At 43.3% G+C, this 12,419-nt stretch overlaps 1 protein-coding gene across 1 annotated transcript in view; it reads right to left on the reverse strand.

The window, feature by feature from the left end:
• The window catches only part of adamts18 (ADAM metallopeptidase with thrombospondin type 1 motif, 18), a 51,333-nt gene that overhangs the window by 22,013 nt on the left and 16,901 nt on the right, over positions 1-12,419 (reverse strand). Inside the window, exons 9-16 of the mRNA XM_070830540.1 lie at positions 12,106-12,243; positions 11,847-12,000; positions 10,321-10,416; positions 9,179-9,327; positions 3,204-3,376; positions 2,136-2,266; positions 1,457-1,580; positions 952-1,196 (exon numbers count right to left, since the gene is read on the reverse strand). Of these exons, the coding sequence (XP_070686641.1) occupies positions 952-1,196; positions 1,457-1,580; positions 2,136-2,266; positions 3,204-3,376; positions 9,179-9,327; positions 10,321-10,416; positions 11,847-12,000; positions 12,106-12,243 (1,210 nt within the window). The remainder of the gene's footprint in view (positions 1-951; positions 1,197-1,456; positions 1,581-2,135; positions 2,267-3,203; positions 3,377-9,178; positions 9,328-10,320; positions 10,417-11,846; positions 12,001-12,105; positions 12,244-12,419) is intronic.

Below are 12,419 nucleotides of genomic sequence, written 5' to 3' on the forward strand. Positions count from 1 at the left end.
TGTGCCACATCTCCCTCTTTCTGATGCCTGCATTGTTGTCCCTGTCATGCTATTGGTGCTTAAAATATTGCTTCAAACTATCCCCCCCCCCACCTCCCCCAGTATCTGGTCATGCAAATTTTTGGTTTTATTTTTTGTCCACTTTTTGCTGCCACCCCAATACAATGGAGAACAGCCCTGAGATATTAAACTGTATTTTGAATGCGGAGAGAACGCATGTAATGCACAGTTGCGAGTTTGACCGGGACCATTGAGGAGCAGAGATGCTCGACAACGATAGGAGGATAAAAGAACAGAGGCTGTCATACAGACACTCTGGTGTGCCCTGTGGGGTCAGTCAGTCTGAGCCTGAGTCTGAGCTGTAACACAAACACACACAAAGACACACTCCATGCACAAGGTCAGTGCACACAATTTGTGCCAATAAAACTAAGAGAAAATTTGCTTCACCGTTGGTTTGAACAGACTATTTGAACAGCAACATCAGCAGAGAAACTAGTCCCTAGGAAAAGTGCTGACAGCGGTGAACCAATCATTTAAACTGCTTAGATTTGAATTATTCCTAAATATGAGGTGAAACTTTATGTCTTCTTCTACTTTTTACCCTTCTGTTCTCTTTCTGTCCCTCTGTCACTCACAAAGAGGAGAGCTTTGCAAAGGACAGGCTGTTTGAACCCCCCAAAAGCTCTGGATTTTCCTGATTAAAACCTTCCACACAACAAACCCATCCCCAGATCATCCCTGACATAACCAATCACCGAACACAATTAATCCCCTACAGTAGCATTGCAGACAGCTACAACCACCCCTGTGCTCCCTACCACCCAAACTTCTTTTTTCATCTCAGCCTATTCATATCCAGACATAAAAAAAAGAGGCGCAGTAGTTCTGCCAGGAACCCTGTCACTGTCAATTGCCACAAACGGACATCATCCGGCAGCGGCGGCTTACTTCAAACACCAGCGTCTCATTAGTAGGTCCAGCAGCATACAGGCTCTCCGGCTTGTTGAAAGAGCGCTGGTAGTCAAACACAGTCCCACCAAAGTGGAACTTCCCTGGCCAGTCCACAGTCCAGTCCCCAGTCAGGTAATACTTCCTCTTCAGGGAGCGGACAGCCAGATAGCTGGTGGAGACCTCCATTTCCTGAACACGAATGCTTCGAGCCCCAGCTGGGACTGTTACCATGGAGTAGTACTCTGGGAAAAAGGGAGATAGAAGTAATGTCAAGGCTGAATTATGCCTAGATATTTGTTTAGTGCTGTTCTCTGATTCTTTTGTTTGATCACACAATGCTGCCCATGCATTCATACACCACCGTCCTTGCTTTACATTGACATGTTCTCTGGATTAGATGCATGTGACTGTGAGTTTGTTTTTCTCTCTCTTGCAGAAGGACTATGTTGACGCTCGCTATTATTCACACGCAAATTACACAAAAAGACAAAGCCAAACTTACCGTTAGCCCTGTGCTGGAGGGCATAATGACCCTTAAAGAACTTGCAAGTGGAGTTGTCTCCCTTACAGACTCCGCAGGCATCCAGAGAGGCCTTGGAGCCAAGAATCTGGTCACAGCCTACTGCCTGCACACACAAGACACACACAGTTAAGAGGCTGTCGATACAAGCAATTTATGACCAGCTTATGATGTGCTGATATCTGGTGTTTTATATAACTACTCCATGTTACATCTAGATTATGCAGACAATATAACCACGACGCGGTGATGCAGCAATAGTCTTAAAATGAGATTAAAAGTAGGGGAAGAATTACTTGTTCGGAAAGCAACATGACTGCTTTGGACTACTAGACAGCTTTTAAGTGAGCCTTCAATGTAACCCAATTATCTTAATCTCTGACACTGTAAGTGGATGCACCAAAAATGTCCACTGTAATCATATGTTGTCCAATGAGTACAGCAGGCCAAGGAATGGGCTCTGTATGATTTCATAAACATTTAAACTTTATCCAGCTTTTCTGGCCTTTTCTTTTTCTTTTCTGAATCCTGGCCTTATCTATGTCTTTCCTACACTAGTGACAGTCAAGTACAAAAAGCTTTTCCTATGTACTGTCATATCAAAAATGAGCTCACCAGTGCCAACAGTGTTTTATACTGTGAATTCATAAAGGCAATGTACCTCGCACACTCCATCAATGCAGACGTCTCCCTTTTGGTCAGAGCAGGAGGTGCCGTCTTTCACCTTGCTGGACATGGCGAAGAAGAAATCAAAGTCTTCTGCTATGCAGTACAGCTTACAGATGTCTTCATCTGCACACAGAACATAACAATATATGCAGTAATAAAAAGGTAGCATCAGTAATAAGTGCAAATTATTGTGACCCGGTAAATTTGAAGGTATTGTGGCTACTGTACTGCAACCTGCTACACATACAGTATGTATAGCTTCTGCTGAGACTGAATTGGAAAAGACAGGAATTGACTATGAATGCACCCAGGGGTATTCAAGTGGGGCTACAGGTTTATTTTGTAGTTCAGATCAGTTATCACAGACAAGTCTCTACAGCCGCCTTTGATTAAAATAAATGACGGTGAAGGTGACTTGGCCCAAGGTCCCACAAGGCAGTTCAGAATCTGTTCCTCTCTACATCACCTCCCATTCATCAACAGCTTAAATAGGCCTGGGACGACGGCCAAACACACTGCTCTCCTTCATTGCACACTCTCTCTCTCTCCCTCGCTCTGTGTAACAAAGCTGGCCCGTAGGCTTCCTTTTTAAATCTATCCCCACTGTGTCAAAGGGTGCAGGTGGCTACATGTCTCCCATGCACATTACACAGAGTGATAGTTTCCTCAAGCTTTTTGGCCCTAATCATCGCAGCAGTAAATAGAAGTTGGCATTACAGAAACACTTTATAAAAGAGATTTGGACAAGCAAAGCACAGCAGGGTGCAGAATGTAGAGGAGCTACAGCATTAAGACAAGTAAAAGCTTGCTCTGAGCAATTTGCAATTATCTGTGTTTTTAGCTGTGCAATGGCCTTTGAACAATGAGATTTCTTGTCTTGTGCATTACGTGCTGAGAATACAGTAAATCGTGAGATGTCTTCATAAGCCTGGGAAAGTACTGTGTGTTTTTAAGATATCGAATGTCTTAGTTTACAAAAAAAAAGATGCAAGGGAGAAAAAAAACAAAGTATACATTAAACTTAAATGAACTAGGGGCCTATCTCAACTGATCACCTTACCGTCCACTTTGGTGTAGGGCTTCCACTTGTAGTACCAGCCCCTGAAGGGCTTGCTGTTGTACTCAGCGCACTGCTGAGCCCGGAAGTCTACAGCGTTAAGAGGGCACGGCCGAGTGTTACACAGCTGGTTGAGACGGCTGGAGCCGGAGCAATATTTACCGTTGTTCTGTGGCCTGGGTGGAAGACGAGACAAGACAGGGTGGAATAAGAGAGACAAAGAAAAAAAGCTTAACACATCTGAAATATCCTGCATGTTTTATTACTATGTTTTATTATTATGAATCAACCAGCCAACCAAAAAAGTCAATTGAACCCTCAAGGCCATAAAAAAGGGTGTGATGGCTCCAAACACTGTCAGAGGAATGTGAGAGCACTTTGTGATATTGATCGTGTGTAGTTCAATAAACTGGTGTTTGTCGTTTGTTCCCTGTTGAGAAGAGTTGAAGAGTTGATGGTAAGCCGAAATGACCATCATAAGACAAATACGTACACATACATGTTGCTGGTTATCGACACATGTTCATAATTAAAGGGAGACATCTTCTTGCTCACTCTCTCTATGTATATTTTCCTTTTCTGGTGTGTTATTCCGCTGTAATTACCATTTTGAAGGCTTATGTAAAGTTGGCGTGAAGGGTTCATAAAGCCGACCAGAAAGCCTTCAAACGCTTGCCGAAGTATCATTCAAAAGAATTTTGAGGACAAAAATGCATTTAACATATTTGTGAGATATATTTTATTTATTTCATGTTGTGGTGAGAAACACCGAAACACTTTACTTCTGTCTGTTTATAAGAAAACTAAACAGGCTTCAGGAGGCCACTTTGCACATCAGCATCAGTGTGACTATAATATGTAAGAAAATCTGAGACAGCGTATTTTTGTAAGTTTTGGAGCGACAGGATTTAAGTTAATGGTTGTTTAAAATTGGACTGTCAAAGAGAAGGTTGCATGTCATGTCAGATGTTTCCACACCATACCAAACGAGCTCTTCTTTAACCGCACGGGAATGACTGGTACAGAGCGTAAACACGTAATGGAGCTACAATGTGTCATTAAAATGATAAAAGCAATCACCACTTGTTAGAAAAAGACAGGCAGAGTCTTGACATTCAGTGAACATTAGGATGCCATGTCTGACTTCCCAGGCTTTCTACACCCATGCCAGGCATTCCAACGCAACCACCAGCAGAGAAAATTGAGTTTAGTTCTTTACCAAAGTGGCCTACACACACACACACACACACACACACACACACACACACACACCAACACACAGACTGGGAAACCATGCTGATCAAACATGTCTAATAAAAACAGATCACCAAGTGTTACCATGCAATGAAACGCTTCGGAAAAGGAACTGAAAAAGCACCTAATAGAAACAGTAAACACCAGGAGGAGAATGCAACTGGAGGCATATTTGGTTTTACATTCCTTCACCAACGTAACAGCATAGAAAATGTCTGCATGAAATGACTGTCAACAACAATCAGACGCAAAAATCCATGTTGCTTCACTGCATTTTTCTTTGACTCCAAACGTTCATTCCCTCCATTCAGACCTGGACTCAATCAAACAGTGACTTAGCTGCCAAGAGTGATGGAGAGCCATTTAAGGTGTGTGTGTGTGTGTATGTGTGTAAATCTGCTGCCTCTGCGCCGCTCTGGCTTCCCTTGGTGAGGGAGGGGGGATTTGGCCCAGGTTTTCGTAGGCCTGATCCTATTAAGACTTAGCAGCAGACAAATGCAGCCCATATGGTAATGTGCTTACGGCAGGCCAGTGGGGTACTACCCCGTATACTCCATCAGTCAAGGCCTTCTGATCAGAGACAAGCATTAAAGAGGGACAATTTACTTGCGAAGGGAGTTGAATGCAATTCATGTATTATGGACAGTCTGGCCCTGAGTTTCACAACACTCCTGGTGTATCGTCCCCCAATCCTCTCTGCTCCTCTCCTCCCCCTAGATCATCCAGTACCATTACAACTTTAAATCTACTTCCAGAAACGAGATTTTAATTAGTTTTTAGTTTGCGTTTCAGTCCCTACAACCCAACTCCGACGCAGCCCTCAGGACCCTTAAGGATGCATAAATGTCCCAGGAGGGCGTTAAATCTGCAGACAGAAGCTGAGACTAAACTCCTGTAGGTCAGAGGTCATCGTGTCTAGTCTTGTCTTTTTCTCGAGTCACCTGCTCCCTCCCTACCCCTCACACAACTTCCCACACTAGATCCACACTCTGCTCCTCTGCTACAGGCCTAACCCCTGTAAAACACCTTTACAGGTCTACTGGGAGACTACACCAAACAAGGTCCAATCTAAGTACCACTGGCCCGCCATCATACACCCCCACTCCCTTTAAATCGAGTGTGTGACAAAATGTGCTCCCTACAAAACCAGGTCAAGATCGTGAACCTAATCTCTTGGGCTTGTTGGTGAGGATTAGGTTGACTGTGTTTGATCTGGCAGGTGGTCTACGAGAGAAAGGAGGAGTGAGGAGGGAGGTGGGGGGAGGTAGGGAGGGGGAGAAGATTCATTTTCCGTCTTGGAGCAACTCCTAGAAGGCAAGGCTTTAATCGGCTGAGCTCATACAACTCTTTTACAAGACCGAGCTAAAAGATACATGCTGGCCTCGTAAAATGGATGAATTTGTCCAGAATCAAATGAGGGATTTTAAGACCGCTGCTGTTGAGTGAAGATTTTGTAGTAGAAGAGGTGAAAACGTACAAGAAGCTGTCATATCAAGATCAACTTCCAAACAACACAGGACTTTGTCAGATTCTGTCTAAAATCTGAGATGTGGATTTGTATGCATGTCATAAAGTGTCAGCGGCCTTTGAGGAGGACAGGCTAGACCCTCCAGACAGTTCAGTTTGGGGGTGAAGATGACATTAGAGACAAGCAGCCAGATTCAGGCTAATCCTTCTTGTTTTGCTCAGATTAAGAGCGGAGAGGCCCTGCCAAAATAATCGCAGAGATTACTGAGGATGGACATACTCTGAATGTCATGAGTCAGGGACCAAAACGTGACTCAGGGTTACATGCTGCAATTGGGACTCAGGTCTGAGTGTGTTTGGGCGGCTGAAGTCTTTTAGTAGAGGTGTGTGTTGTGGTGGGGGTGAGAATGGTGGGGGGGGGGTCCAGAGATGCCATATTAAAACATTAACCAGACTAACTTTATTGTCTTCACATAAGAGTTTTAAAGGCTGTATGTATTTTGATAATGGTATCATGACTTGGCATTACTGGATCTAATACTTAGCCCTCACCCTCTTTCCATCCCCACTCTGTCCCACTGACCCCATAACTCACCGTTTAGCAGCATCAACCTATTTTTCAGCAGCTGCTGCTACAAAGCACTCTTTAGTGCCACACGAATGATAAATGAACTTGACAGGTAGCCTGGTTTAAAGGGCGCTGTGGCCCTTTATGGTCTGCCAGTCATGGTGTATAATGTGTATCATATGAGGGCCGGTCTGCTTCTGAAAACCTTCAGTCTTTGATCGCTCACAGGGATTAGCAGACGAGTCGGCTGTGACAGACAGAGCAGCCACATCAGTGTCTGCCCGGCTGTTAAGTACTCGGTGATGAAGCCAGTGAAATAAAGAGAACAATAAACAGAACTAGAAGTGTTTGAATATCCCAACATACTCCTTAAGAGAGAGAATATGATGAAATAAAGGCAATATATTCTCAAGATTTCCATATGCTTGCAGCTAAATATTTGTATTTATACATCTGAAGTGGCTGAGATACTCAAGCAAGTTTAAGTGTCAATAAAAATGTAAGTCTTGAATTAGGTTGAAGTTTTAGTCAGAGTGAAAGTGCTGAAAGGAATTGAAGATTCAGGTGAAGATCGAGCACCAGGAAGAGTGCAGAAATTGTCATAGAACTGTCAGTTTATATGATCTGATATAATTATATGAAGTACAATCACTGGAAATAGTCAAATTGTCAGTTGAAGAGTAAGAGAGCGACGCAGTTATATATAATATCTGACGCTGCTCATGTGGGGATTCTTGAATCCTTAATGTTGAATTCCTGAATCGTTGGGTCTCTCTCTTAATCAAAGAGTTTGGTCTAGACCTGCTCTTTATGTAAAGCCTCTTGAGATAACGCTGTTATGAATTGGAGCTACATAAATAAAGATTGATTGATTGATTGAGTTAAAATGTCACTTTATGTGTGATCACTGAAAGCAGCTGACATGTAACGTCGTGTTCATAAACACCAAATCAAATCTAATTTGTTGAGGCAGCCTTTTAATTTGCATTGCATTGATGAAGTGTGTCTGTTATGTCGTTTGTCTGTGACTCAGTGTGGACTGTTACGTATGTGACAGACAACCATGGAGGTTGTGTAAATGGCTATGTGAGATGAAATTAAGTCATTTTGATATTCAAGCCACATATGGAGACTCTACTTGGCTAAAAGACAAGGACAGCAGTAATTCCATGTATCCTTGTGATCACCTGCACTTAAACACAAAGTAACGCACACATGTGTGTGTTGACAAGATGGACTAGATGTGACACATCACTATGATCTAACCTGCTATGACTAATTCTTAAATGGAGACCATTGTTAACAGAAAAACCCAAACTGCAGACTCTGTGATGACGTTTGAGATCTGTCCACCAATACGTGTGGTGAAGTGGCCTTGGATATTAGTCATAAGTCATGATCCCTCTGGGAATGTATTATGGCGTGAGTGTTATATTACATGTGTGGATGTGTGTGAGTGTGAGTTCTACAGGGCAAAGTAGCTTCCTTTAATTGTTGTAGAGCTACAGGTTGATCCATTAGGATATTACTGAGTGAAATATTTGTCTTCCAAATGAAATGACAAATATCCGAAACAGAAGAAAAACAGACGGCTTAAAATTCTCTTGACAGTACACCAGAGACGTAACGATCCATAACATCAAAGGTGCTGTCCAGGAACAGGGCCACGGCTCCCACATGCAAAAATACAAACACTGTTAACTGGTTCCACCATCATGAGCTACAGTGTGGAGGAAACTACAAGCACAAGCACACATTCTTCACAGAGAACACGCAACAACAAACATTGTTCAAGCGTTGCATACAATTGTAAATAGTGTTTAATAAGGCTGCTGTTGGAGTGACTTCAGTCCATAGATCACACATATTATTAAAGGAGGAGTGAAATGACATGAATGATCAGGCAATAAGTCATTTCTTTGAATATTCCATTGCAGTAAATCTGCTTGTCCTGTCTTAAATTTAAAGGGCCAGTGTTGTGGGGGCTAGCTAACTAACTGCAGGCTGAAGCAATCTATTAACTGATAGCACAATGATGACAGAACAAAAATAAATTCAGTAAAATATTGTACAGAAGTGAAATAAATCTCTCGTGCTTTCTCTGGAATGATAACAAGTGTATGCTATAATATAACACATTAAAAGTGAGGATCTCTCAAGTTCGTGTAATGACATGCACAGAGCCCTTTGCTAACAAAGAGATATGCACTGTGGGATCTGGGTCTGCAGAATTATGTAGAATTATGTTTGTGTGAGTGAGCAGCAATAGGGGACATTTTCTGACAGTTTTGGCAGCTTTCGGAGAAAAAAGCATGCTATTAGGAGGTTTTCCTCGTCTGGAGCATGGGGAGAGATAGTCTGTCTGTCTGGACTGTCAGCCTGACTGATGAGAGCCGTTATCAGGTGCCTGAGTGTGTGTGTGCATGTACAGTATATGTGTGCGTGTCTGTGCTGACAGCTACCTGGCAGACAGAGCTTTCAGGTGTTCAGCAGGGAAGGATTTTGGGACATGAGGCTTTCAAGAATTGCTTTCTGGCCCAAACTGCACAAGTCAGATTTTCATTGAAGAGGCAGAAACATGACAACATGAATCACTTTGTCATTTGTTTGGCTAGTTAATAGCATTAAAAAGGTGATGAAGTAGATTAACAGAAGATTAGAGAATGCGAATGAGTGTAAGTGTGCGTACCTTGGGCTGGTACAGGAGCGCTCTCTGTACATGACCCCTCCTCCACAGGTTCTGGAGCAGTCAGACCACTGAGACCAGGCTGACCACTGGCCATGCACCGCTCTGGGACCATGCTCCCCATATTTAACACACTGACCCCTCCGACACCACTGGAGAAAAGCGAGATGGGAGGAAATGAAAGAGGAGAAAACGACGCACAGAAATAGCTTTCTTATCAGTACTTGAGCGTTGGCCCGGGCTTCTTGTCTGAGTTTCCTGGCTTGGACAAATGCCCAGCACCACACCTGGACACCCAGACTCTCTACAGCCAAAACACACACGCACACACACATATATACACATACGCATGCACCACACCCGGGCCAGTACAAGCCAAACTCTGCACTCACACACGTCACCACCTCTCTCCCTTTCTGAATATCATCTTTCAGTAAGTAAGGAGGTACAGCCATTCTGTGTCCAGCTGTGAGAATTGACAAAGCAAAGATTCTTCTGCAGGAACACGCATGCACTAGCAGCAAGGGTGAATATATACTTGAGCTTTTAGTGAAACATGTAATTGACTTTTAATCAAGTAATAGCCCAAATAAGAGAATCTAGTCTGAGCTGTCTTCACTCTTTTTTAAGCAGCAAAGATTTATTTGCTAAGTGAGAATGCTGTATATAGTAGGACACCAGCGGAGACTCTTACTCTTCTCATCTAACTTTCAGTAACAAAGCGACTGGATGTATGTTAGACTATTCCTTTAAAATTTGTCCAATCATCTGATCACCATTTCCTCTAAAATGCAATTAACTTGGCGAGTGCAATGTTATTACAACCAATTGGATGATGGCCCAAAACCCAAGCTGTAATAAACCATAAAAATATAGAGTATCAGTTTTGGATCCTTTTTCATCCAATTATCAGTGTCTGTTTTGTTTGTTTGTCCCCTTATTCATCTGAATTTGTTGTCTGTGCAAAACATATCCATATTATGCATCCAAATGAGACACTGCAAGGCACATGTTTGTCCATTTATCACTAATTAGAAATGCATGCGTGATGTCTAATTAGTGCATCAGTGAGAAAAACTGTCAGGCAGCAAAATGAGCGACTGGCAGCTGAGATTCTTTACAAGAACAAGTAGGCATTTCCTCACCATGTCAGGACCACAGCTGGTGCCTTCCGCAGCAGGCATGAATTTGGTTTCACACCGGTGCCCTGTGCGATGACACCACAGCGACTTGCAGATGTCCTGTCAAACACACACACAGATAAACACACACACACACAGGATGAGCTGTCTATCAGATATGGTGTCGTCTACCATCATCAGTTGCTTTAAAACCGTGGGCTGACGGCCTTTTGGCATCATGTTCCTCCCCTTTCTCCTCTTCCTTGACCCGACAGCACCTGCTTCTTGCCAGGACCACCATCACGCTGGTCAATAAGCCCCCACCACCCCGATAACCGGGGATAAGCTTCTCCACAAAGCCTCGGTGTCAAATCTAATCACTGTACTTCTTTAATGAAACGGGCTATAATTGTATGTGTCATCTGACCCAACAATACAGAGCCAGAGCAAGCGAGTGAGCACAGAGGGAGAGCTGGGGTCGAAAGACAGGCGGCAGAGCCTGGCAACCCGCCCAACTGCAACTGGCAACAAGAGAGAAACCAGAAAGCACGGAGGGTAAAAACAGGAGAGAGATCTCCGATCTGTGTGTGTGGCTGTGTGTGTTTGAGTCTTTGTCCTCATGAGCAGGTGGTTTACAGCCAGACTGGTGTGCTGAAAATCATACATGAGCCCATCAGGGACAGAAAAATGGGTAAAAAGTGTGAAAGGCAGCCCTAAATCCACCGTTAATCAGCGTGTAGCTTAATTTACCACCCACCAACTTGCACAAAGGTCTAACAAATGTAGATGCAGTATTTGATCTTCTATAAGGGAATCATAACAGGGATTTAGAAAAGTCATGAATAGCTAAGGCGATGTCATGTGTGCTAATCAGTCATATATACGATTTGGCAAAGTCTATTTCCCAGCAATTACAGCTTGGAGAAAACACTCCATAGTATTTTAAACAGCATTTACATGTGAATCAACATCAGTGAATGCACCTAACATAAAGGCTCATACCAAGACCACAAGGCTCTGGGGGGGATGCCCGGGGAGAGGCTGGGGAAACCAATTCAAATGATGGAATGCATTTTAATCGAGGGTCAAATGTGGGGGGGTTCGAGGTTGTTGTGCAAAGATCATGCTAATTATTAAAGAGCCAATTTAGCACTGCATCATTAGCGCTGAGAAGAAGACAACTGCAGCCGCTATATGATCTGGGTGCTCCATCTCATTACTGGAAGCTCATTTACGAGTCTTGGTTTAGGCAAAGGGATGCATGAATAATTCTTGATTTAAGTTGCTGAGGTCCAAATAAAACCAGAACTATTACACTGCTATTGATTTGGTTTAGTAAAACTGTGTTGTCATTTTAGCAGGAATGGTCTCAAAAAACAAGACTTGCAATAGATAGTGTCGAGAGCATTTGTGTCCACTTCATGAAAGTTCACTCTCCTTTATCTCTGTTTTGGTCTCCACCAAGGGTCTCCACTGAGGGAAAAATCTGACTCTAGCTGCCAAATGCTCCACTTTGTGTGCCAGCTAGTCAGTAACTTTAAATATCTCACCTTGACAAAATCAAGACTGCATAATTTGGCCTTGGAGCCAAACTGCCACTTGCATTGGGTGTCTGCATCATACAGCTGCCCGGGAAGCTGTTCAGGGTACTTGTACTGTCCGATCTGCTTGGGCTCGTCCACCAGACAGGATGCCTGGGCTGTTCTGGTGAAAATAGCAAACCACTCGAGTCAGTCAGAAAAACAGCAATGACAACCGACTGGCAAATTTTATGGTGTTTGTGCATTTGCATGCAGCGTTGCAGCCTACCCAAGGAAGCGGCTGAGGTACTGTCGACTGCAGGTGGACCAGAAGAAGACCCCGTTGTTTCCAGCCAGTGTGGGAGACATTATGTTGCCTTCTGTCTTGCGACAAGGGTTCCCCTCACCATCATGGATCATCCCAAAACTGGAGAAAAAACAAAACAAACAGGTGACTTTAAAGACTAAGTTTACACATAACAAGGCACAAAGACATCGATTGACTTCATGACTTCTTCATGAGTAAAAGAGGGCTTTCAAGACAAAGAACCTCATAGTGTCCCCTTGCAATGAACAAGGTGATGTCAATGTTTTCTCAACTTT

This window comes from Pempheris klunzingeri, chromosome 1, assembly GCF_042242105.1.
Source record: "Pempheris klunzingeri isolate RE-2024b chromosome 1, fPemKlu1.hap1, whole genome shotgun sequence".
In the NCBI taxonomy this organism is placed as follows: domain Eukaryota; kingdom Metazoa; phylum Chordata; class Actinopteri; order Acropomatiformes; family Pempheridae; genus Pempheris; species Pempheris klunzingeri.